The sequence below is a fragment of the Gorilla gorilla genome, chromosome 6, assembly GCF_029281585.2.
Source record: "Gorilla gorilla gorilla isolate KB3781 chromosome 6, NHGRI_mGorGor1-v2.1_pri, whole genome shotgun sequence".
Lineage (NCBI taxonomy): Eukaryota > Metazoa > Chordata > Mammalia > Primates > Hominidae > Gorilla > Gorilla gorilla.
This window is the reverse complement of record NC_073230.2, coordinates 25,330,998-25,353,861: the sequence shown is the minus strand read 5'-3', so window position 1 is coordinate 25,353,861 and position 22,864 is coordinate 25,330,998. Positions and strand designations below refer to the sequence as shown.

The window sequence follows — 22,864 nt, the reverse complement described above, 5'->3', positions numbered from 1 at the left end:
ATGCTGGGGAAGATGCCCAAGACTTATTTAGTCCAGGCTTTTTGTGTAGATTCTCTCTCTCTTTTTAAAAAAATCTACTTATTTATTTTTGATTCTCTGATTTCTATCCTTGAGTATAGTTTGACCGCTAAAAGATAATAATCTTAATAACATATTGTACTCCCTGTAGCATTGCCTTCATTGCATTATCTTTTAATACTTACATCAATTTTTAAGTAAAGTCGTTATGGGAAGCAATTGTGTTAAACTTTTTTTTTTTTTTGAGACAGAGTCTCGCTCTGTTGCCCTGGCTGGAGTGCAGTGGCGCGATCTTGGCTCACTGCAATCTCTGCTTCCTGGTTCAAGCAGTTCTCCTGCCTTAGCCTCCAGAGCAGCTGGGACTACAGACATACACCACTACACCTGGCTAATTTTTGTATTTTTGGTAGAGGCGGGGTTTCACCATGTTGGCCAGGCTGATCTTGAACTCCTGACCTCAAGTGATCTGCCTGCCTTAGCCTCCCAAAGTGCTGGGATTATAGGCATGAATCACTGCGCCCCGGCAATTATGTTTAGCTTTCTAATGACTTTCCTGAAAAACTGTTGCTGAGAACGTTAACTACTACTTCACACTTTGTTTTTCAGATACATTCCTATATGATACAATTCTTTATAAATTCAGTGCTACAGATACAGTTAATGAGAGGGACCTTGGATATCATGTGTTTTCAACTGTTGTACAGATGAAGAAACCATGGCTTGGAGAGGTCAACAAAAAGTAGCTAGCCTAGAACCTGGTCTAGAAATTGTGTCTTCTAACAACAGGCCCAGTTTTGTTTTGTTTTGTTTTTTAACGTTTGGAAGTTGAGTTAGCATTGACATAATGTAAAATTAGCCATTTAAAAATGAGTGATTCATTGGTATTGAGTTCATTCACCATGGTGTGCAACCACCACCTCTAATTAGTGTCAGAACATTTTTATCACCCTAAAAAGAAGACTGTATCCATTAAGCCATTTTCCTCTTCCCCACCAGCCCGTGGCAGTCACCAATCTGAGTTCTGTTACTATGGATTTATGTATTCTGGATATTTTATATAAATGAAATCACACAAACTGTGGCCTTTGTGTCTGGCTTCTTTCATTTAACATAAGTTTTTTAAGCTCATTCACATTATAGCATGTACTAGTACGTTATTCCTTTTCATGGCTGAATTATAGGTAGATACCACAATTTGTTCATTCACTGATAAACATTTGGGGCATTTCCTCCTTTTGGCTATAGTAATTAGTGCTGCTGTGAACACGTGTGTACGTGTTTCTGTTTGAGTACCTGTTTTTAATCATTTTGGGTATGTACATAGGAGTGGAATTGCTGAGTCATATCATAATTCTGTGTTCAATTTTTTGAGAAACTGCCGATTGTTTTACACAGTGGCAGCACCATTGTACATACCTCCATTTTGTTTTTATCTTCCCTGTCCTCCATCATGCTGAGATCATGCTGACTTGAAAAAGAAAGCCAAAAATTAGTCGTTTTGTTTGAGGTACGAACTCTCGGTACATCTTTTGCAACAGATTTTTCAACCAGTTTTATCTGTTATTTTTCCAGTGGTTTATTGAATTGTATTTTGTTTTATTCCTTTCATTCAAACTGAGGTGAATTTCTTTTCCCTTATTATATTTATGTTCCTAAAACCTACGGGAATGACTTTGGAGGTCTAATTAAATATCAGTCTATTTATTGCACAAAATAAAAGGAAAATAATCAATAAGAAATAGCAACACTGAAATAGTCTTGGGTACTTTGAAGGAGTTATGTTAGGTTTTAATTGACTTAAGTACAGGTCAGATCTCTCTGTCTTCTACCTTTGCTCTAGGAGTCAGTTTGTAGGGCTCGGTTTTGAGTCTCCTTAAATTTGAGGCCATCGTATTGCTGTGACATATTTACTAAAACAATTTCTTGTATTATATTTGATCAATGGATTTGTAGAAAACGTTAATGGTTTAAGATAGGTTAAATACTATTCAAATATGTCTTCTTTTTCAACTTTTATTTTAAGTTCAGGGGTACATGTGCAGGATGTGCAGGTTTGTTACATAGGTAAGTGTGTGCCATGGTGGTTTGCTGCACAGATCATCCCATCACCTGGGTATCAAGCCCAGCAACCATTAGCTATTCTTCCTGTTGCTCTCCCTCCTCCCATCCACACCTGCCAGACAGGTGCCAGTGTGTATTTTTCCCATCTGTGTGTCCATATGTTCTCATCATTCAGCTTCTACTTGCAAGTGAGAACATGCAGTGTTCGGTTTTTTTGTTCCTGCATTAGTTTGCTGAGAATAATGGCTTCCAGCTTGATTCGTGTCCCTACAAAGGATGTAATCTTGTTAGTCTCTTGTTCCTTTTTATGGCTGCATAGTATTCCATGGTGTATATGTACCACATTTTCTTTATCCAGTCTATCGTTGATGGGCTTTTGGGTTGAATCCATATTTTTGCTACTGTGAATAGTGCTGTAGTGAACATACATGTTCATGTATCTTTATAATAGAATGATTTCTATTCCTTTGGGTATATACCCAGTAATGGGATTGCTGGGTCAAGTCGTATTTCTGCCTCTAGTCTTTGAGGAATTGCCACACTGTCTTCCACATGGTTGAACTAATTTACACTCCCACCAACAGTGTAAAGCATTCCTTTTTCTCCACAACCTCATTAGCATCTGTTGTTTCTTGACATTTTAATAATCGGCATTCTGACTGGCGTGAGATGGTATCTCATGTTTTTTTTTATTTATTTTTTTGATTAGCATTTCTCTAATGATTAGTGATGTTGAGCTTTTCATCTGTTTCTTTTGCAAAGTGTCTCTTCGTGTCTTTTGTTTGTTTAAGGGTTTTCTTTTAACACACAGAACATCGTTCCTTGCTTCAGTGCCTACTCATATTATGGTCTCTTTATCAGTTATTCTGTTCTTCACCTGGCTATATCCTTATAATTCTTGGAGACTAATCTTAGGTGTCGCTTTTTCCAAGATGCTTCCTCTGACTGACCCCCCCCCCCCGCCCCACCCTTTCTAGCTGAGTCAGATGATATGTTCCTTCCTAATGTCTTGTAATAACTGAAGCATATGTCATTTTACTTACTGTATTGTTTTGTAATTATATGTATGTTGTCTCCTACAAAACTGTGAGCTTTTTGATTCCAGGAAAACTATGCTTTATTTACCTTTGAAATTGCAGAACCTTACTATCCTAGGCACATGATAGACTTCAGTAAATGTTTAGTGAATGAATGAAAGAAGCTTCTACTTTAGAAGAGGCAAATATGCATAAATAACTACTGTAGAATTGTAAATTGTGCAGTGGAAGCAGAGAATACAAGGAAAAATATATTTGGGAAGAGTGTGAGGTGTTTATGAGGGAAGATTTGCTTCATGGGAGATAACAATTTCAGCTGGTTCTTGAGGGGAACTTGATAGAATTGTTTGCTAGGGAGTAAAAGTAATCCATCCTAGAGAACAGAAGCAAGAGAGCAAGTCATGATCATGGAAAAGCCAAGTATTTTAGAATCTTTCTCAAAGGTCATTTTGGCAGTAAGGAGGATGGAATATAGGGAGAAGCAGTAATGATACAGTCATGCAGCTATAATGAAGGTTTTGTGTCAAGCTTTGGCTGTGAGGAAGGGAAGGTTTCAAAAGATACTTAAGATATAAAATGGTCAGGCAGGCCCTGATAGCTAATTGGCTGAAAAATTCCAGGAGGGTAATCCAAGGCAACTCTAGAATTTCTCTTCTCAGTAACTGGGTAGGTATTGATGCCTCCTTTTAAAAAAGTAAAGGAATATAGGAAACATTTGGGATCTTGAATGAATTTAATTTTGGACATGATAAGTTTATGATCTTTATGACAAATTCAGGTAGGAGCGTTCAGTATGTAGTTGAATATAAGTTTCTGAAACTCAGGAGATATTTCTGAGCTGGAGGCACAGTTCTGGAAGTCACAGTACATATGGGTAGTTATAAATGGTGGACTAGAAAACTCAAGGATTGCATATCTAGTAAGACTATAAGAAGGTAAAAACAGAACCCTGGGAATTGCAAGCTTTCTTCTGCTTAAAGGTAATCAAGGGCATACTTGCAAAGTAGTGTTAGTTTTTCTTGGTCCCTTTTATTTCCTGTATGCTTTCCCAACTTTAATCAAAATGGCAGTAAAATTATGTTGAGATATCATGTCTTGGACTCAGCATCAGATAAACCTTATAGCAAGTGTGGCGCTGTAGCAGTACTAAAACATTCATGGCTCATTTTCAGGGGCGATGTTGCTGCCAACTCAGTTTTATCCAGTTATTGCCTTGCAGGAGTTCAATTCCACCGATTCCTGATTCCAGATATTTCTGTTTTTCAAGAAAAGCCAGAAATCCTGATTTTTTGCAGATTTTTAAATGCTTACTCAGAATTTTTAAAAGTGCTGTTGTTGGTCAGGTAAAACATTGTCAGTTTCTGATCCCTTTCTCAATCCTTACATTCTCTGTAACAAAGAGCAACTAGTATCACCTTCTGAGGTATTGAAATGTACTTGTTTCTGTTGCATACTAGGATGAAAGAAAAAACTTGACTGGAAGCTACAGAAAATTATAGTGGAAAAGGAGACAGACTGAGTCCCTGGGCTTAGAAGATTTAGAGATTGAGTGAGTAATAGAGGTTATAAGTCAGATGGGCTGAGACCCATCTGTAGTGACTGTACTGGCAGTGAATCAATCATTGCCACCTTTGGCTCCTTGTTTGCTGAGGTCTTGTTGTTTCTGGGACTTGAAACTGGAATGGTTTTTAGGGAGGATTTTTTTCTATTATTTTGTCCTGCATATTTTAGTACAAAATTATAAACACAATACAAAAAATACTTGGTGTTTCACCCCAAGAAGATAACCAACATGAATGGAAATGTTTCTGTCAGCCTGTGGCTTTCAAAATCCGAACACCTGATACACCAAATGAGCTCACAGGATGATTTGTTAGGGCTGACTATATTATCTTTATTTATTTATTTATTTTTGTTGAATCAGTTTAAAGAATTTTTACAGGAAGTCTCCTATTTATTCTATAGAAAAATCAAGGAGGTAATTGGAACTGACCTTTGGCTCTTCTATTGGTTGACCCTGTGGAAAGAAAGAGTTATGATTCCTTGAGTTTGTGTGTTCACTTTTAGGAACAGATTTCTCTGGAAATAAATTCCACTTGTATAACAATTAGATCTTACAGTTAAAAATTATAATTGAAAAATGTGTCACAAGATATTATAATTTGATCATTGATTCTTGCTCTAACCACCTTTTGGCCATATCAGATTATGAGAGGAAGTTATGGAGTAGGCCTCCTGAGTAAAGGAGGTGTGATTTTTTTTTTTTTTTGAGGTGGGAGTATAGTTGGAACTAAATAAACTACGTGTGAATTTACCATATCAACTAAAATTTTGATCAAATGGTTTTTTTAAATTGTGTGGTACATATTTTATATATATTTATAGTTTCCCTTAAGGTTTTCTATACCAGAGTTGTTGATCTATTATTTCCTTATACTAATGTTAGGGATGATAAAAGCTATGAGATGAATCTAAGCAGTTAATTTTAATATCATGTGGAAATAGTTTTTTCTATGTTTTATTAAATGTCGAATGAATTGTGACTTTTACATTTTTTTTCTCTTTCATTTGTTCTTTTGGGCACTGATAAGTCTAACCATGTATCAGTTTATTATAATTCATGGCTAGTGCCATCTAGCTGTTGTTCTCCCTCTTTTGTAAAATCATCTTGTACTTGTGATTATTTATATATGGTTTTAAAATTACTTTTTGGAAACTCTTGAATAGTGCATTTATCCCACACAAACTAGTATATGTTGAGTAAGAATCATATTCTTTCTTTATTATCATTTATAAATGAAATATTTATATATATTTAGACATGCCAGAGCAGGGTAAAGTGGTATATGCTGGTAGTCCCAGCTACTCAGGAGGCTGAGGTGGGAGGATCCTGTGAGTCTCAGAATTGGAGGCTGCATTAAGCTGTGATGGCACCACTGCATTCCAGTCTGGAAGAGAGTGAGAGACTCCATCTTTTTAAACAGACAAAATCTGTAAAAGTGTAAATAGCCTTGAGCGTTGGGCTTAGGTTCACTAAACAAATGTTATTTTATATTCTCCTGTTGAATCAAGAGTTTTAAAGAGTACTTTCCCTGTGGGTACACTGTTGAGCAGCCTCAACATTTGTGAATATTTGTTCACTTCAAGTTTTTGTTTTTGGAAATTACCAAAACTTTAGCATATAAAGTTAGTAACTGGTTTTGGGTAGTACTATTTTGGTGGAAAGAATTGGGTAATTGTAAATAAAAGAGATTGATTTTTATTGTTCACCTGCAAAACTGCCTTTTGAAGACAATTTAAAAGGAGTTCCAAAAATATTTAAGCTCTAAAGGCATTATCTTTTCTGTATTCCCCAAACACTTTGTGAATCTCTTTATTGTGGTATTTACTACATTTATGTATATTTTACCTTTTTAGCTTCTGAGCATATTAGGGGCAGAAACTGCCTCATTCATCTTTGTATCGTTAAGGCCTAGCACATACCCACCTAGTAACAATAGAATCAATATGAAGCCTCCAAAATAATTGGGTTGGAGGACAGTAGTTTTTAAATTAAATGTACTCATACCCACACATAAAATAGAATACTAAGGCTCATTACTTAGTTTCATATTTAATTTTTTTCTTAATTGTATAGCCACGCATATGTTGCTGCACTATAAACTAATCATAGGAGTATATAGCATTGTATCTGAAGCCATCAGGTGAGACTGAGGAGGAACACTTTAAGATCCTTTGCCTTTTCACTGTCCTTTCCCCCCTTCCCTTGGTCTCCCCTTTTCTCTCCTTTTTCCATTCCTTCCCTCATTTCACTTGTCTAGTTAGTAATTTTCATACTTAATGAGCAGCTTCTGTGTACTTGGCCTTGGTTACATTATTATTTGATGCTGAATGAGACAGGGTTCCACATCAGGAGCACATTCTATTGAAATTACCTGGAGAAGAACGTCCAACTTATTGTAGATAGAATAAGGTGGGAGGAAAACAGTCTGTACTTGTTATAAGACCACTCTTCTTATGGCTACTTATTTTTATTGTTGAACTATATATATAATTTCTATGACTCAAGTTGGCACTGAAGTAGTATCAACTGTAAGATTCTTAGCCCTGTTTGGTAGCCTTAAGCCATATGTATTTAAATATACCAGGTGAATATAAGTTGGAGAGTGGTTGACCCCATTCTAGTGAGATCGATCTCAGAGTCGAAGTTCCTTTCTGTGGTAGTTCTGACAGTCTGTTCTGAGATAGCTGGTATAAAACAGCTGATCTAAAACAGCATTTTCCACTTAACCCCCACTCTCCACATGAACCAGGATAATCTGCACCTGAATTAGCTGAATTAAGCACTGATAACCTAGGCCTAAATTAAGCACTGAATTAGTTGTGTGATTGTGAAGAGTTAATGAACCAGTCTGCTACAACTAGACTTGAGAGATGATGTCACAACTCAGCCCCTTCATGGTGCTGATAGGTATTCTGGATCAAAGAGAGGGTTAGTGATTTTGCAAAGGTTATACAGAAAGTTAGTGGCAATCTGGAATCCGTGATTTCTGACTCTTAAGTAGTATATTATGCTGCCTTTCCTATCATAAATATCTTTTTAGGATCAAATGAGATAAATGTCAGTACGCCTTGATAGGCAGAAAATATCACCAGATAAATTATTTCTACTTCCTTTCTTTGGTCAGGATGCATATGTGATTTTTTGCATTGCCATTTCTTAATTTTCAGAATCATGGAAGTTGAGGTCATTTTTTATGTTTTTTTGTGTCCCTGAGTTCAAACCAATACAGGTAGATTATCTAAGCATGCTAGTAAGTAGACACCCTTTGAAACTCAAATTTTTTCCGTTATGTATTTAGAAGATACATGGATAAATTGATTTTCAGACCAGGAATTTATTATATTCACTTATTGCAGGTAGTTTTCTGACTACTTTCTTGGGAGGCATATTAAGCTGATTAATATTTAGGTAAAAGCATTCATTTATGATATTAACATTTTTTTCTGTGACTTTTAAGACAATTGTCAGCTGACAAATTTTATGGGTTAAAGAGTCAAGATTTGTTTAGTATCAGATCTTACCCTTATAGCTGTGTGACCTTGGGCAATTTTTAAAAACTTTTTTATTGTTTAACTTTGCATAATAATAGTGATTAAGCCAAAATTGACCTTGGACTGTGAACTCATTTACTCCCCACAGTAACCACATGACATAGGGGAGGAAATGAAGGCATGTAGTGGTTACACAACTAATGGTAGAGGTGAGATTTGAATTCAGCTAGTCCTAACTCCTAAGTGTGTAGTTATTGAGTACTATGTTGCTGCCTTCTACTGCTTCTTAAGTTGTTCTGAGGTGTATGATTTCCACAGCATTTTAGATTTTAAAATTGTGACTAAGATTTTATGGCCTAGAGATTAATTTAGGGAAAATTATAAATATATAATTGTCCTTCCTTCTAAACAGTTTTGGTAGCTTGTTAGAAATGAGAGAACTATAGGCCCTATCCCAGACACACTGGATCATAATCTGCATTTTAAGAAACTGTATTTAATATCCTTAAAGTTTGAGAAGTATTGCAGTAGATGATCTTGAGAGTTTCTTCCAATTCACAGTTGTGAGTGATTCTGGGACCAGTCAGCATGGATATATCAATGTTGATTATTGTATTTAGCAAAGAAAATGGTACTATATTAAAGTAGCAGTTCCCAACCTCTGTGGCACCAGGGACCCCCAGTTTCATGGAAGACAATTTTTCCATGGCCTGCGAGGTGGAGGGGATGGTTTCGAGATGAAACTCTCCCACCTCAGATCATCAGGCATTAGTTAGATTATCATAAGGAATACTCAACCTAGAGCCCTCACATGCACAGTTCACAATAGGTTTCACGTTCCTATGAGAATCTCATGCTGCTGCTGCTCTGACAGGAGGCAGAGCTCAGGTGCTAATGCTCGCGGCATGCTCACCTCCTGCTGTGCGGCCCAGTTCCTAATGGTCTGCAGCCTGGGGGTTGGGGACTCCTGTATTAAAGAAAATGTAAATCACTGTCATATAGATTTGTCTGTATTCCTTGGATTCCATTATAGGACAACTCTTGAGATAATACTTGTTTGAATTTGTGAAAGGTTTCTTATATAGAAGAAAATTACCCTAAATTTTGTCCTGTATCATTTTAGGAAATAATTAGAACCCAATTATTTTTATGTGGCATTAGATCAAATGTTTTTCCTAATTTATCTCACTAATAAGATTATAATGTCAGCCAGTTATACATATGAGAACACTTAGAATAACATAACTTGATTTTTGGACAATTCGCTATTCTGATGTTTCAATGAACAGTTTAACATTTGAAGTTAACTGTTGTAATAGATTAACTACCAAGCAAATTAGCACTGCACTTGCTTGATTAGAAAAGCATAATATTTGTAGTCTCTGGAATTTAAAAATTTCTCTCAAGCTTAATTAAGGAAAGAATCTTTTTTTTCTAAAAAAAAAAAAAAAAAAACCATGACAGTAATGACTGTTTTTTCACTGTTAAATTATCACCTGGCACATTGCAGAAATACACAGAATAGTTGTTGAATGAATGAATAGGACTTTGGTTTAGGTGATTTTGCTACTGTTTTCAAATGAATAATAAAACACCTGTTAGAATATGAAAAGTTGAGTTTTTAGAAAAATCAAGTATTTCCCCTTGTTGACAAATTGGTGCATGAATCTTCTCCATATCAACTCATTTTGACTCTTTTTTGAAAATTTCTTTAATTGTGAAAGATATGATTTGTACATAAGAGAGAATAAAACATTTATACAGTTTAGTCCTAACAACTGGTTAAAAAATAGAATACTGGGGGATGCAGAGCAGGATGGCCAAATAGAAGCCTCCACTGATTGTCCTCTCCACAGGAACAACAAATTGAACAACTATCCACATATAAAGCACCTTCATAAGAACCAAAAATCAGGGACTGATCACAGTAGCTGGTTTTAACTTCATATTGCTGCAAGAGGCACTGAAGACAGTAGGAAGGACAATATTGAATTGTCAATGCCACCCCTCCCTCATCCCCTGGCAGAAGCTGAGTGGTGCAGAGAGAAAATCTTTGCACCTGGGGGAGGGAGAGCACAGTGATTATGGGACTTTGCATTGGAACTCAGTGCTGCCCTGTCACAGTGGAAAGCACCACTGGGCAGAACCCAGCCAGAGCCTGTGGATGAAGCATTTGGACCAGTCCTAGGCAGAGGGAATTGCCCATCCCAGTGGTTGGAACCTGAGTCCAGCAACCCTTGCCACTGCTGGCTAATGTGCTCTGGGGTCCTAAGTAAACTTGAAAGGCAGGCTAGGCCACAAGGAGTGCAATTCCTGGGCGAGTCCTGGTGCTGTGCTGGGTTTGGAGCTACCACACCACCCAGTGAGACACCAGCTGGGGCGACGAAGAGAGCACTTGCACCACCCTTCCTCCCACCCCAAGTAGTGCAGGTCCGGGAAAGACTCCTTCTCTCTGCTTGAGAAGAGGAGAGGGAAAAGTGAAGAGGATTCTGTCTTGCAACTTGGATACCAGCTTAGCCACAGTAGGACAGGGCACCAGGCAGAGTCCTGAGGCCCCTGTTCCAGGCCCTACCTCCCAGACAGCATTTCTAGACACACCCTTGGCCAGAAGGGAACCTACTGCTTTGAAGGGAAGGACCTAGTCCGGGCAAGATTGATTGCCTGCTGACTAAAGAGCCCTTGGGCCCTGAATAATCAGTAGCGGTAGGTACCCAGGCAGTACTTTCCCTGGGCCTTGGGTGAGATTCAGAGACATGCTGGCTTTAGATGTGACCTAGTACATTTCCAGTTGTGGTAACTATGCGGGGGGACTTCTTCTGTTTGAGAAAAGGAGAGGGAAGAGTGAGGGGACTTTGTGTTGCACCTTAGCTATACCAGCTTGGTTACAGTGGAATAGAGCACCAAGTGGGCTCTGGGGTCCCTGATTCTAGGCCTTGGCTCTTGTATAGCATCTCATGACCTACCCTGAGCCAGAGGGGAGCCCACTGCCCTGAAGGGAGAGTCCCAGGCCTGGCAGCATTCACCACAGCTGACAGAAGAGCCCTTGGTCCTTAATGAACATTGGTAGCCAGGCAGTACTTGCCATGGGCCTGGGGACTGTGCTTGCTGTAGGGAGAGACTCCTCTACTTGTGGAAAGGGGAGGGAAGAATGGGAAGGACTTCGTCTTGTGGCTTGGGTGCTAGCCCACCTGCAGTAGAGTAGAGCAGCAGGTAGATTCCTGAGGTTTCCACCTCCAGACCCTGGCTTCCAGAAGCATCTCTTGACCTGCCCAGGAATGGGAGAAACTCTCCACCTTGAAGGGAAGGACACAAGCCTATCTGGCTTCACTGCCTGCAGATTGTAGAGTCCTAGGGCTTCAAGTGAACATAGGCAGTGGCCAGGCCATGGTTACCACAGGCCTCGGGTGTGACCCAGTGCTTTGTTGACTTCAGGTATGATCCAGTGCCATCACAGTGGAGGTAGCAACAGGGTTGCTTGTGTCACCCCTCTCCCAGCTCCACACAACTCAGCAGAGAGACTGACTCTCTTTGGGAGAATGTAAGGGAAGAAAGCAAGAGTTTCTGCCTGGTAATTTAGATAATTCTTCCACATCTTATTTAGGACCAGAAAGGCAATACCACTACAAGTCTTTCAGAGCCACAACATTAGTAGGTTTAGGGTGCCTCTAATGTATATATGGCTACAGTTACTAGAAACATAGATCACAACACCCAAGTTCCTTTGAATACCTGGAAAGCCTTCCCAAGAAGGACTGGGACAAACAAGCCCAGACTGTAAAGACTGCAATAAATGCCTAACTCTTCAATGTCCAGACATCAGTGAACATCCACAAGCATCAAGACCATTCAGGAAAAACATTGGCCTCACCAAATGAACTAAATAAGACACCACAGACCAATCCTGGAGACAGAGATATGTGTCCTTTTGGGTGGAAAAATCGAAATAGTTGTTTTGAGGAAGTACAACAAAATTCAAGATAATACAGAGAAGGAATTCAGAATCTTATCAGGTAAATTTAACAAAGAGATTAAAATAATAAAAAGAATCAAGCACAAATCTTGGAGTTGAAAAATGCAGTTGGCCTACTGACGAATGCATCAGAATTTCTTAACAGAATTGATCAAGCAGAAGAAGGAATGAGTGAACTTGAAGACAGGCTAATTGAAAATACACAGAGGAGAAAAAAGAATAAAAAGGAATGAGGCACAACTGCAAGATCTAGAAAATAGCCTCAGAAGGGCAAATTTAAGAGTTATTGTCCTTAAAGAGGAGGTAGAGAGAGAGTTAGGCGTAGAAAATTTATTCAGATAGATAATAACAGAGAGCCTCTCAAACGTAGTAAAAGATATCAGTATTAAAATACAAGAAGGTTATAGAACACCGAGCAGATTTAACCCAAGACTACCTCAAGATACTTAATAATCAAACTCTCAAAGGTCAAGGATGAAGAAAGGATCCTAAAAGCAGCAAGAGAAAAAGAAAAAAACATGTAATGGTGCTCCAGTACATTTGCCAGCAGACTTCTCAGTGGAAGTTGTGCAGGCCAGGAGAGAGTGGCATGCCATATTTTAGTGTGGATTAGGAACTTCAGCAAAGTATTATCAGAGGAACTGAATGTCTCTGTACTTTATTCTAAATAACTATGTCCTACTTACCCGCTCTTAGAAGGAAGTCAGAGGACACTTCTGTAGGTGAAATAGTATTCCCCCCTGATTCAGAGAGAAGAGAGCATGGAGGCAGAGCAGAAACTTCGTTAGCAGGCATTCTGTCCTTTGGTTAAAAGATAAAAGTGGCCAAGATGTGGAAAAAGGATAATAAAACACAAAGGAATAAGAGTTGTATAACTCTGAGGGACGTAAAAGAAGATATGATTAATGGAAAAATATCATTTTGGGGTAGGAAGACTGAGTATTATGTGTCTCCCTAAATAAATCTTATCCAGGATTTCTGTTTATTTGTCATCTAATCATTTAGAGTTGCTTCGACCAGCCCTACACAGTTGCTTTATTTTTCTCCATAGCACTTATCCCCATGTGATATAACTATATATTTACTTAATTTTCTTTTTCCCCACTTGTGGAATGTAAACTTATGAAGGTATGTGAACTTATGCGGGTATGCTTGTGTTTCTTTCCTTACTAGAATGTAGATTTATGAGGGTATGTTTTATCCCTTATGGTATCCCCACTACCTTCAGCTGTGCTTGGCACATAGGAAGCAATGACTGGTGAGTGAATGAATGAATAAATAAAGCCCTCCTTTCTCTCATAATCCACAGCACTTACTGTCTGTTCTATAGTTTTTTGGTCATTAATTTTGTTCAGTTTAGCATCTTATAATGCTTTCTATTATTTTCTTTTGGTTCAGTATCTAACTGTTTCGTTCCTATAGGAGATTCTTCTCTATGCTCCTTGACGGCGTGAGTGGGACAAATGCTTGCTTTGTGTACTACCTCACAGTGCAAGGCGAATGGATGTAGGAACTTGTTGAATTGAACACATGTATTTATTCATAACGACTTAAATTGCCAAATTCCAGTTTGCCTTTAATAAAAGGCGTTTTTTTTTTATTGGCTAAAACAGTATAATTCTGTATGAAATAGGTTTTTTTTTAATGTATGGATACTTTTTGGTGATGTTTTGTTGAGCTCATAGTAAATTTCGGTAACTGGAAGTTGGAACTTTTGTAATTATAATTGTATGAGTTTCTATACATAATTTGAGTAAAATAATATCACAATTTTCAATGAGATAAGGATTTCTTACCTTGAAATTTAAATTTCTAATAAAATGTCTCCTTATGCTGTAGTTATATTGGGAGCTAGTTTCAAGATGAAATATTAATTCTAAGTAAGTATAACTTCGTAGCCTACTTATCCTTTTGTATATGCATTTGCAAATATAAATGTGCAGATGTTTTTGTACATACTTTGTTGTATTTCTCATGCCAGGATTTCATTTAACAGTTTGTATAACTATTTCTGTCCTGTACCTTTGCATTGCCACTAGGATTTTTTTGAAAAGTAATTGCAGATGCTCTGTAAATCTCTCTATACATATAAATTTTGTATATTGTTTTGTGGAGATAAATTTTCAAGTATACACTTCACATTTTCAAAAGTTACTGAAATAATACCATGAATGTTTACAAGAAGAAATTTAAAACTATGTAAAAGTTTTGTTGGTTCTTTTCTAATTCATGTGGAGAATTATTTACTAATTTACTTATATTTTTTCTGTATTTCAGGCCAGTCTATCCATATGGGGATGGGGAAGCCTTGGCATTGTCCTTTTTCTGATAACCTTTGGACCCTTTGTAATATTTTATTTGACATTTTATATCCTCTGCTTTGTGGGTGGGTAAGTATACTCAATTATAATTTTATAATTCATGTGTCATATCTTGTTAAAATGGAAACAAATGACTGAGAAACGGGAGTATGATTTATTTGTGAATGCCATTTTTAATAAATTGCTTTTACTAAAGTTAAAAAAATAAGGATACCCATAAAAATAAAAACAGTGATTGTCATTATTTGTATCAGAAATATGGGTAGTCCTTCAATAATAAGATGTCCATTTCCAAAGGTATGAACTTTTTTTGGTGATAATATGTAAAGTTTAAAAAATTTTTCACATTCCTTTTGGTGGTGGTTCTCCTTTAAAGTTGAAATTTTCTTTTGCATTATGTTAATAAGTAAGTTAAATTGAGACTACACATGAAGTTTTATGTTATAGAAATTGTGATTAGACTTCAAACAAATGTTAATTTTTTCCTTTAATGAATGTTGTCATTTCGGTCTAGAAAATTCAAATACCTGATTTTGCAGTTTTCTCTTCATAGTTATTTGGTGTACGTTTATATTTTCCCTTAAGTTGATAAACCTTTACAAGAGAGGTTTCAGTCATAATTTATTGTAGCTTTGTATGCAGAGCATTTGGTATCAGACATGACTTACAAGGAAATATTAGAAAATATATAGAGAAGGGATGTTTGTTAGACACTGTTACCAAAATAGCTTAGTTGAAATGAGTCTTTTGTTGTTAATGTGTTTGTATGTATGTTTATAACATGACGTATTTATGTAGTTAGTTGTGGAATGAACACTGATTTCTTTCTGAAAAATCTTTTGAGACCCGAGATATTTGGAGGAGTTTTTTGAGCCAATAGGTTTGGAGGATTTAGCTGAATTGAATAGCATATATAAACAGTAGCTTGAGAAACTGTATAGGACACTGAAGGGTTAGCTTCTAAATATATCTATCACTTTTTTGGGGATACAGATTTGATAGTCATGTTGTAGTCTTTCTATAGGGAGCATATGCTTGAACAAGTGATAATTTCTTTAATTGAGCAGCTATGTCAAGGACTCTCCATAAAACTATATTTTATGTTAGATTTAGTATTTTCATATCTATGGCCTAGATACGATACTGTGTACTGAAACATTTAAACTTATTTCGGCTGTAAGAGTCTGATAATGGAGTTGAGAATATCTTTATTGATGATAAAGATGACTGAAGATGATAAAGATGATTGAAGATACTACAGATCTGCAGCCAAATGGGTTTCCTAATTATACTTCTCAGTCACAGTTAAGGCGACAGCATGGCTGAATAGTGACATGGTTGCACCTCTCCCTCTCAGAGTCGAGGCTGCATTTATTAATTGGAAAGGAAATTGTCTTGACATTTTTTTTTGAAAGGTAGAAATTTCTTCTAATTTCACTAATTGTATTAGCCCTTGTAAGAGTGAAGGAAAAGGATTTCAGAGTATTTCCCAATACTTTGTCAAGGGAGGATATTGCAGCTTTATAGGCTAAGGTAGGAGCCCTTGGAAGGTGGGTAAGTGAATAATTATTTCTTTTTTTACTCAACTGCTCCAAATAAATTTAGGAAAAAGAGAAGAGTAATCAGTTTATTAATTTTTTAAGTTTTTAAATCTTTAATAAAACCAGATCCTGCACAAAGTTTATTCATTTTTAAAGTCATGAGAACGTTTGTTGTTCCTTTTTTAAATGTTGTAGTTTATCAAGGAATAATTTCAAAAAATCTTTCGGATGCTTACAAAGTTCTGTAAAAATTTGGAGATAAGGTGGGATACTAGAGGATAATGGGTACTAAAAAACTCTAGAGAATATTAAGAGTCACATGGTAGGGTCTGTGGAATCCTCTCTTGTTTTGTTTTTCTAATAAAACTTAAGTTTTTAACTTGCGTAGTTTATTTTTGTCAAGTGTTGATAATGTCTATATTTTGCTTATAGTCGAAGTTAACTCCTTATTTTTTAATATAAAGAATGCTTTTGGAAAGAAAAACACTTGGGGATTTTTCGTTTTTGTTGTTGTAGGATACTTTCATCTTACTGCATTATGGTTATTTTGTGGCATTCTGTTGTATTTGTTGGGTTATATAATTATTTATTGCACCCAACTACAGTTTAAATTATTACTTAAACTTTACAGCTGAAACTACTATTTAGGTTCTTTTAAAATCAGACTGCTCTTTATCTTGTCTTCCTATCGTTACACACTTGTGGGCAAAAATTAATGTCTTATCAGTCTGTTTCTTGATGATGTTTTTAATAACACAGTGTTAATATAAACATTTTATTTTGTCTATAAATGCTTAATAACCAGGTAAAACTGAAGTAGAGGGCCAACTTGAATCTTAATAATAATATCAGATATAACACAGATAGATGAAATTTAGCAGTAATTCTGAGACCAGCCTTTTACAAATAACAAAAATAGAATTAATGACTTAAACTGATTTGACTTTATCCATGTTCTCAACCCCCAACCCCTGCTTTTGTGATACTTGTACTGAGGACTAGTGAGAGGGCAGGTAGCCACAAAAATTGGAGGACTTTGAGAATCTTCCTTTCAGTAGTTGAGACTGACAGTATTTAATGTTTTACTATTCCCTTCCTGTCATTACAGTCTTTGAATCATTGTAACATTACTGTAAGATCATTATTAGATTAAATGTTTTTTGATGGATTTCCAGCACTTTGCTTTATTGGTAAATTTAAAATCTATGAAATATTGATAATATTTAGTTAATACTTAGAGTGAAGTAGTTCTAAATCACCATTTATCTTCCTTGATCCTGTAATTATTTTTCAAAATAATTAACTTTTTTTGGGATACATTTATATTTTCTTAATTCCAGCCTTATTTTAAACAAATCATAGATTAGATTTTTTTTTTCCCTAAATAGCCTTTATGTATTCTGTATTCATACTGGAAAGTTATAATAATGTAATACCTCACGTGAATTGGTTAACAGAACTATAGAATTTGGTCATTTAGCTATATATTTAGATTCATTTGTCTTTATCCATGGTTATTAGCTAGCCTACTTGTTTAATAAGGGCTGATTTTTCTTTTCTTTTTTTTTTTGAGGCGAGTCTTACTCTGTCACTAGAGTGCAGTGGCGCGATCTCGGCTCACTGCATCCTCTGCCTCCCCGGTTCAAGCAATTTTCCTACCTCAGCCTCCTGAGTAGCTGGGATTACAGGTGCATGTCACCACGCCCAGCTAATTTTTGTGTTTTTAGTAGAGACGGCGTTTCACCATGTTGGTCAGGGTGGTCTCGATCTCCTGACCTCAGATGAGCTACCTGTCTCGGCCTCCCGAGGTGCTGGGATTACAGGCATGAGCCACTGTGCTCAGCCTGATTTTTTTTTAAGTTTGAAAAATGTCACTTAAGTTTTTTTTTTTTTTTTCGAGACAGTCTTGATCTGTCACCCAGGCTCGAGTGCAGTGGCATGATCTCACCTCACTGCAATCTCTGTCTCCTGGGTTCCAGCGATTCTCCTGCCTCAGCCTCCCAAGTAGCTGGGACTACAGGTGCACGCCACCACCCTGGCTAATTTTTGTATTTTTAGTAGAGACGGGGTTTCACCATGTTGGTCAAGCTGGTCTCGAACTCCTGACCTTGTGATCCTCCTGTCTTGGCCTCCCAAAGTGCTGGGATTACAGGCATGAGCCACCACACCTGGCCTTGTCACAAGATTCTTTAGGAAATATATTGGATTAAAACTTTAAAAAGTATTATTGTATAATTCACAAAATGTTCGTAGTTGTTTTAAACTTCAGAACCCAAAACAATCTGTCAATTTCTTGCTTTGCCAAAGTCACAAATTGACTTTTTAGTAAATGATGAGCCATCTGTGAACTCTGGAAAATATACTTGGTAGTAGATTCATTAAATTATAAGAAAATTTTGTTTTTATATTTGTGATTAAATTTTTCTTTCTAGGGGTTTAGTGGTTACTCTCCTGTTTGGAAAAACAAACTCAGAGAAGTACCTAGAACAGTGTGAACACTCATTTCTTCCTCCAACATCAACTGGGGTTCCTAAGGTAAATAGTTTGAGGGAATATAAAACCTCAAAGTCCAGTTCTTTGCAATGATAATAGAGTAATCATCTGTATATATAGCGTGACAAATTTTCGTATAGTTTACTAATGCTCACTGGGAATATATGTGAGATTGTCTAATTATACTTAGAAAATATATTTTAAAAGGCCATCTTACAAACTTTCTTAGTGTTAGATTTAAAAAGTGGGAATACAAACTTGAGAAAACGATAGAAATTGGTTAGTTTATTTTGGGTATTTTTCCTGCTGTCTTATCATAGTATTTCAAAGCATCATGCATATGATTTGTAACAATGTCAATGAGTATTCTGGTTTGAATGAAATAAATTGCAGAGGAATCAGAGGAAAAAATGGATACTTTTCATTACTTTGAAAAATACAGCTTATAATTAGATTATGCAGTATCTGTAATTTTAATAATTCAGGCCTAATTTTTGTCATCTTGAATGGTGCTATTATTTTTTCAGTATCATACTCTATAAATAAAATCGGAGTTGTGTAGGTTTCAGATTGTAGTGCCTTCAATTCTTGTGCAGTTGGGTTGGTTTCATTTTGTATGAAGAGAGGCAGATGGCCTGGAGTTGTTGCTAATAACAACTTTCTTTACAGTTATTAATTTGTCTGTTACATGCTAAGGTGCAGGAGATGTAGAAGTAAATAATGTCCAATATTATTTTACATTAATAAAAGAATTTCACTCTATTCCACTGACTTTTATATTGATAAACAAATTTTTTAATACTTAAACTTTTTTATAATCTGAAACCTTTCTCTCCTTTAGGACTCATATTAATATGTATTTTTTTTTTTTACTTATAAGTCTTAGGAAATTAACCTTTCCTTTTTTGAACCATTTCTTAGCTATTTATAGTGTACTTCATTTGAGTGGCATATACAGAGAATAGGAAATATTTTAAGAATTAAGATCCTTAACAGTAATAAATTATATTCAAGAATGGTTAAGTCTTTATAATCCATTTTTAATAGTATAAAAACAATGGGTTTTATTTGCTATTTCTAAAATATGATTTCTAAGTATGTTTTATGAAAAAATATCAGTGGTTTCATATTATAACTTGAAGCATGTATTTTTAATATAGATATCTATGTCTATATCTGTATCTATGTTTATATATATTTATGGTTTGTTTTTTTAAGAATCTCCCACTACCTTTTACCCAATTTTCAGGCCACTGATCTTTCTGAACACAAAAAAGTAGAGAAGTACATTTTCTTAAGTTGCCAAAACTATCCCTAAATAAAATCTGTTTAAAAATTAATTATTTTGCAGCTGGTATACTGTTTTGGGCTGGGAAAGGGGAGGGGCAAGAGGGAGAGTGTCCAGTAAAGACAGTTTGACTTACATGAAACACTAATTTTATAGTTGTAGAGTTTCACTGAAATATGGCAGCAGCATACCTGTACATTTGCAGTTTTCCCACATTCTAAATAATTTTTGCTGATTAAATTTTTGAGGATAATCATTTTTTTGGGAGTGTCTAATTTTGTTAACTTGAGAAATAGTGTTTGGCTTATAGAGTAGCACCTCAAATAAGGTTATGTATTTACTTGAGGATAATGAAGGGATGTTACATTGAGTATTCAACTGGAATTAAACTGGAGAGATTTTAGATCAGAAAACTACTCAGTAAGATATTTTGATTTCCTTTAAGTGCTTAGAAGAAATGAAACGGGAAGCCAGGACTATTAAGATTGATAGAAGATTGACGGGTGCCAATATAATTGATGAACCTCTCCAGCAAGTGAGTTTCAGCGTGTGGTATTTGAATTCTATATATTGTGTTCTAGGTATATTTCTTTTGAAGATACCAGGAAATACTTTTTGCTCTTTAAATAATATCCTGGAATTTCTTAATGTTATCCTTGAATTTTATACTTGAAGATGCTTCCTTATTTATTAACTCACTTCTAATGAGGTGGTTTACTTTATGTAAAAGCCTTTCGATTGAACTTGGATTTAGAAAAAAAGTTTTTACTGACATTTGATAGTGTTTCTTAAAATTTTACAGTTAAAGTGTTACTCTTTTGTTGATGAACAAGCTTAGTGGTGTGGTAAATCAGACTTTTTTTCCTACTTGTTACCTTTTAAAAAGTGGAAAAGAAATATCCGATCCAAAAACATTAAAAAATTAGAGATAGGTAAAAAAAACTATGCCCCCTGAAATATTTTTCATTGATGTTTGATTATATGATTATAAAAATGTGTACTTTAGAATTTTAACATTTATTATTATTACTAATATTTAGTTTATCTGATTTGTGAAAATTATACATTGAGTTGTATTATTTGCTATTTATTGTCTGAATACTGTTGGCAGTATCAAAGGTATTAGTAGAAATAAGTGAACTCCTGTATCATTTTTATAATTAGACTGCAATGGATCTGATGATATAATCTTTAAAAAAACTTTTTTTTTGGAATTATAGTCTCTTATTTTACATCTCATTCCATTAAACTGATTGATATTATTTATTAGATTATAGCATGGAAAGTTTCTTTTTTTTCTGCAAACCCTGTCTTTACCTGGATTTCTGTGGGACTTGGCCATAGATAGTGTTTTATTTTATTTTATTTTTAAATCTAGGCAGTAGGTAAGTTGGGATACCAGAATAATTTAAAAATGTTTGAAATGGTTTTTAGTATGTTGATGTTTTTGTAATGAGGGCAGGTATTTACCACCATAAATTAATACGTAGAGAGTAAATATAAATTGGTAGATACAGCATACTTTTTTAGTTTACCACTGTAACTTTTTAAATCCTAAAATGTTGTAATTTTTTTTCCAATATTTTTGTTATAGGTTATCCAGTTTTCCTTGAGGGATTATGTCCAGTATTGGTATTATACACTAAGCGATGATGAATCTTTTCTTCTTGAAATTAGGCAGACTCTTCAAAATGCACTCATTCAGTTTGCTACTAGGTAAGGACACGACATTGTATTTATCTAGAAAAATTTAGATGTATGGTTTGTACCAGTAAGGAAAACAACTTTTAAGGGGAGGAATTGTTTATTAAAAGGTAAGTAGAACAGCAGATTATTACTGTGGGATAACTCCAAGATTTTACAACTAGAGCTCTTAAAACCTTTAAATTACCCCAGATTTTAGGTTTTTACAGAATGTTATTTTGATTAAGCCCTGCTTTCTAAGTCTGTTTGGTAGTTTTTTCTTTAGGGTCCAAATCAGGTGACTTTTCAAATCTGTTACCCCACTTATTGCTACTTCCCCCCTCCCGCTTCCCTAGACCCTCTATTTTATGTGAGTGCTATGAAAATAGATTAGTTTCAGTGTAACTGCTCTTCTCCACATAGTTTTGCTGTAACCCTTCTCCTAATTATGACACATATCTATTGGAAGTCCTCTTGGACGAGAGGGGACCAAAGGAACGTAAGTCAGTGGAGAATATTCAAGTTTATATTTTTCAGAAGAGAAGTATATTTTGGTGAGTTTGTTTTAACAAACTTTTCTTGTCAGATATACTAAAATTCTTACTTTACAAACCAGCTATATACTGCTTCCCATATTATGAAAGTGTTTTGACTTCTATTCTTGTACTTAAACTGCTTGATTTTTTTTGATGGGAGGCTATTTCACACCTGTTTAAGTTATGTTTACTTTCATTTTTATTTTTGAAGGCTTTTTTTCCCCTCCATCCTTGATGTCTAACTTTTTGAAAGCCTTTTAATGGGCAACGTTATGTGAAAGGGAATACTTGTGTTCTAGAAATTATTTATTTTTGAAAGAAAGATTTTATGTTTGGATGAGTTTGTAGATTTTTTTTTTATTCCATTAAAATTTGTTGCTACCATCACACGCAAAGATTGCCCTGCTAGGTATTTCCAGCCATGCTGCCCTCTCAGGCCCTTTCCTCTATCTCCATTGATTATAAAGCTTTAGATTTGGAGTTGGCTAGAGGAAGGGCATTGGATGTGTTTCCCAACCTCATTGGGGATCCTGGCACAAGTTTTATGATTTTAACAATAATTGTTATAGAGATAGATTTGTACTCCTCATCCCTCGTGTTTAGGAGCAAGAATTTACAAAGTAGCCAGCCAGAATTACAGATGCAGACTCACTGTGGAACACAGAACATATAATTGGTATAATCAAAGAAAGTCAGAACTTGAATTTAATCTCTTTTATTTCATATGCACCATTATTGAGTGTTAGGTATTCTTTCAGATAACTCTTCTAAATATTTATTTATTGCTTTCTATAGCAACACTATCCTGATGACTTTTTTTTTTCTTTGAAAGGGTGAGAATAGGAAGAATTCATTATTCTT

At 35.5% G+C, this 22,864-nt stretch overlaps 1 protein-coding gene and 1 long non-coding RNA gene across 7 annotated transcripts in view; one reads left to right on the top strand and one right to left on the bottom strand.

Annotated features, from left to right (window-relative positions):
* SNX13 (sorting nexin 13) overlaps positions 1 to 22,864 on the top strand; it is a 149,718-nt gene that overhangs the window by 28,836 nt on the left and 98,018 nt on the right. For 5 of the 6 annotated variants that reach the window (XM_055347382.1, XM_055347383.1, XM_019031635.3 and 2 more), the window contains exons 2-5: positions 14,419 to 14,531; positions 18,436 to 18,538; positions 20,230 to 20,319; positions 21,379 to 21,500. In XM_055347382.1, coding sequence (XP_055203357.1) covers positions 14,419 to 14,531; positions 18,436 to 18,538; positions 20,230 to 20,319; positions 21,379 to 21,500 — 428 coding nt within the window. Of the gene's footprint in view, positions 1 to 4,545; positions 4,666 to 14,418; positions 14,532 to 18,435; positions 18,539 to 20,229; positions 20,320 to 21,378; positions 21,501 to 22,864 lie in introns of those variants that run through there. The other variant, XM_055347384.2, reaches the window with a different exon arrangement.
* On the bottom strand, positions 4,996 to 11,514 carry LOC129523781 (uncharacterized). The gene is made up of 3 exons (XR_008667394.2): positions 11,360 to 11,514; positions 9,085 to 9,138; positions 4,996 to 5,133 (listed from the first exon to the last, which is right to left on the bottom strand). It is a non-coding gene; the product is annotated as an uncharacterized lncRNA (long non-coding RNA).